Below are 3,973 nucleotides of genomic sequence, written 5' to 3'. Positions count from 1 at the left end.
ATCTTTTTACCCTAACTGCCTAGCCAATTCCTACCTCTTATTCTTATCACATCATCCTCTGAAGAGGTTACCCAAATTGCCGATAGGGAATAGGGATGCAGACCACTCTGGCTTCTTCCATGCTTAACAGGGACGCGGGTTGAGGCAATTGGAGTACCCCTTCAGTGGGTCTATCTATAAGACTCCCAAATTGCATAACTCTTATCTCAAGGAGGAAAGGAAAGTCTTTGAATCATGAATAGGAGATGTGAAGGAGAAGTAAAGGCAAGAGTAATTAGCATTATAAGTTCTAGACAGGGAACTAGGAAAAAAGTCAGAACAGGGTAATTTTCAAATGTTCATATGAGAGTCCATTGGAATTTCTTGACAAGGGCTTCCAAAAGCATCCCTCTACTGGGTTCCTCCTCATTTTATTTTTGTCCGCCAAGGCTGGACTCAAGAGTGATGGATTCAGGATTTGCTTTCAGGTATTTTGATAGCTGTTAAAGTGGTGAGAAGGTGTCAGTTCCCTCTCAAGGTTTCTAGATAGGGGGAGAAAACAAATTTATCCATCATTTTAGAGCAATAGCTGGTTGTCTCCCTTAGCTACCGGTGGGCACTACAGTATTGGTGACCAAGATTTGAAGTCTTACATCTGAGCTGCACTTTCTGGTTAGGAACAAAATCATCTATGAGAAATAATTGTCTAAATAACTTTTTATATAAAGTTAAGCCTAATGTCTGGGAAGTATAATCCCTTGAACTATTAAAGAAATATACTGATGACTTTATTCTTTAGTTATTCTTTCCTTTTGGGTGTTTAAGACCCTATGTGTATATTATTTTACAACAAGAGATTCTCAAGGTGAAGAGACAAATCTCCTCCAGAGAGGCCATGTGGGCTGGGGCTTGATGAATTGAGTCAGTCTGCGGGGTTAGGCAGAACTGTGGGGTTAGAGCTGCCAGATTAGGCAGAGCTATAGGGTTAGGCAGAGCTATGGGGTTAGGCAGACCTAGGTTCAAACCCCAACCTGCAACCCTCATCAGGTGTGTGATCTTGTTCAGCTCACTTCACCTAGAGTTCATTGTCAATTGCAATGTGGATTTCCAGGCTCCTCCCAGGTCTCACAAATCCTTATGGTACTGTACCAGAAAAAGACTTTTCTGGGCTTTGCAGGCTATAAATCCTGTTGCAAATTCAGATTCATGTGAGTCAGACATCTGATGTACCTTTATTGTTACTGTAACCCCAATTTATAGGAAAAGAGATACAACAGCATGTAATCATACCAATATTCATTTTTAGTAACAGAAAGCTCTATTCAAATGGTCTAATGGCATGCCTCTTTTATCCTGGTAACAAAGAGTTACCTTCAGGAGCAAGGATGAAGGAAATAAAATTCTTAGGCACAGACTAGGACTCCATCCAATTCAGACTCCAGCAGCTTTTCATAAATTCTCCTTACCACTTGGGGTCAGCGTGTCACCAAGGCCTGCCTGGGGCTTACTGCATTTGCCTGAGGACCTAGAAAAAGTTAGGTATGTAGATCAGGGCTAGAAAGAAAGGTAAATGGAAGAAAATAAATCATAACAAGTACAGTAGGATATTACTATAAATTTAAAAAGAAAGGATGTTGATAAATGAGACATATCTGATCTAGGTGGTAGCTTATGGCTTGATTTCTTTTTCATTACATATTTATATATTGAGTGTATGGGCATATGTGCTACAGGGTACTTGTGGAAGTCAGAGGATAACTTGAGGAGTTGGTTCTCTCCTTCCTCCATGTGGGTCTCTGGGACTAAACTCAGGTCATCAGGCTTTGCAATAGGTGTCTTTACCTGCTGGACCATCTCACTGACCTTCATTTTCCTTTTTCTGTAGTTTTTAATTGGGGGCTGGGGAGGTGGCTCAGTAGGTAAGAGCATTTTTCTGTGAGCATGAGGACCTGAGTTCAGATTCCCTGCACCCATGTTAAAAAAAAAGTATGACCATGTATACCTGTAATAGGCAGAGACAGGAGGATCACTGGGGCTTGCTGGCCAGCCAGTCTAACCAAAAAGCAGCAAGCTTCAGGCTCATTTAAAGACTCTGTCACAAAAAGTTTGTTGTGGTGACTCATATCTTTAGTCCCAGCACTTGGGAGGCAGAGGCAGGAGGATCTCTGTGATATCAAGGCAGGAGGATCTTTGTGGGATCAAGGCCAGCCTGGTCTACACACTGATTTCCAGGCCAATTGGGGCTCTAGGGAAACCCTATCTCAAAATCAAAACAAACAGCAACAAAAAGAGACCGTGTCTCAAGGGAATAAGACGGAAAGCCATAGAGGACACTTAACATCCTGCTCTAGCCTCATCTCTCTCTCTCTCTCTCTCTCTCTCTCTCTCTCTCTCTCTCTCACACACACACACACACACACACACACACACACAATGTGTGGTTTTGTAGACTTGAAAAAGAAGTCAATAAGGTTCTGCAATTCTTTTACCTAGAGATAATAACACTGTTATTTTCACAGATATTTTCCTTTATCTGTTAGAAAATATGTATCCTAAGTGTATCTACTTAGGGTGAAATTGAACAGTCTCTCACCCAGCAGGATAGCATGATACATTTGAGAAAACTGAGAACCAAATGAGAAACAGTTACTTCCTTTAAGCTCAGAGTGAAGTATTTGAAGTAACAGGAGGACCCAGCCTTGTGTTTTATTTTCTTCACTAGTATTTTTTTCATAAAGAATGTAGATGAGGCCAGATGTGGTCATGCACACCTGTAATCCTAGCACTTTGGAGGTGGAAGTGGGAGGATCAAGAGTTCAAAGTCATCCTTGTCTATGTAGCAGGTTCTAGTCCAGTCTGCTCTACAAGAGACCTTATCCCAAATAAAGACAGTAGATGACTTCTGTATCTTGAATTAATAAATCCAATTTTCAATTTGTTCAATGGTCAAATGGTTAAACAGAGAAGAAGTAGGAAGAAGCCCACACCTGGGGGAAGAATCCCAAGGATTCAAGGTCATTTTTACATGAAGAACGTCAACAGGAGGCCAAGGCCTCTAGCGTCCTTCTCACTCTCTGTTTTCCTCTCACCTACCCCTTCTCCAGAAAATGATGAAGGACAACAACCTGGTACGCCACCTGGATGCCTGTGAGACCATGGGCAACGCCACGGCCATCTGCTCAGACAAGACAGGCACGCTGACCACCAACCGCATGACAGTGGTACAGGCCTATGTCGGTGATGTCCACTACAAGGAGATCCCCAATCCAAGCTCCATCAATGATAAGACCATGGAGCTGCTGGTCAATGCTATTGCCATCAACAGCGCCTACACCACCAAGATCCTGGTAAGTGGGCACCTGTGTATGCCCCACCAGAGGTGCATGGTCCTGGGGAGGATGCAGAAGTAGTATGGGCAGGAGGAGTGATACAACTGCATCTTCAGTTCCTACTGATGGATTCTGATTATAGATACTTTTTTTTTTATTAGAAGAAGCATTTCATTACAACAGCATTAACCTATTCAATAACATTTTTCTGAGCTAGGGTATATCTCTTTCAAAATTGGCTATACATTTTTAGGTTTACAGATGAAAGTCCTGGGGAGGATGCAGAAGTAGTATGGGCAGGAGGAGTGATACAACTGCATCTTCAGTTCCTACTGATGGATTCTGATTATAGATACTTTTTTTTTTATTAGAAGAAGCATTTCATTACAACAGCATTAACCTATTCAATAACATTTTTCTGAGCTAGGGTATATCTCTTTCAAAATTGGCTATACATTTTTAGGTTTACAGATGAATTATTACGCTTATACAATCTTTTACTCATTATAAAGTCTATAAGACATAAAATTAAATGAGGTTTTAACGTTTAAAAAAGATCTCCACTTCGTTGTTAAAATACACAGTTTCATACAGAAAAATTCATTTTAAAGCAATTGACATTGAGACGTTTTCACATGCATTTCTAATCTCTCTATATATGACTA

The 3,973-nt window shown here is 41.0% G+C and overlaps 1 protein-coding gene across 11 annotated transcripts in view; it reads left to right on the top strand.

The window, feature by feature from the left end:
- Window positions 1-3,973, top strand: part of Atp2b2 (ATPase plasma membrane Ca2+ transporting 2) — a 361,587-nt gene that overhangs the window by 299,053 nt on the left and 58,561 nt on the right. For all 11 annotated transcript variants that reach the window (XM_008854882.2, XM_008854881.3, XM_008854887.1 and 8 more), the window contains one exon: window positions 3,084-3,326. In XM_008854882.2, coding sequence (XP_008853104.1) covers window positions 3,084-3,326 — 243 coding nt within the window. The remainder of the gene's footprint in view (window positions 1-3,083; window positions 3,327-3,973) is intronic.

The sequence above is a fragment of the Nannospalax galili genome, unplaced genomic scaffold (assembly GCF_000622305.1).
Source record: "Nannospalax galili isolate Female #2095 unplaced genomic scaffold, S.galili_v1.0 scaffold406, whole genome shotgun sequence".
Classification (NCBI taxonomy): domain Eukaryota; kingdom Metazoa; phylum Chordata; class Mammalia; order Rodentia; family Spalacidae; genus Nannospalax; species Nannospalax galili.
The sequence above is the reverse complement of the archived record's forward strand: the minus strand, read 5'-3'. Positions and strand labels throughout refer to the sequence as shown.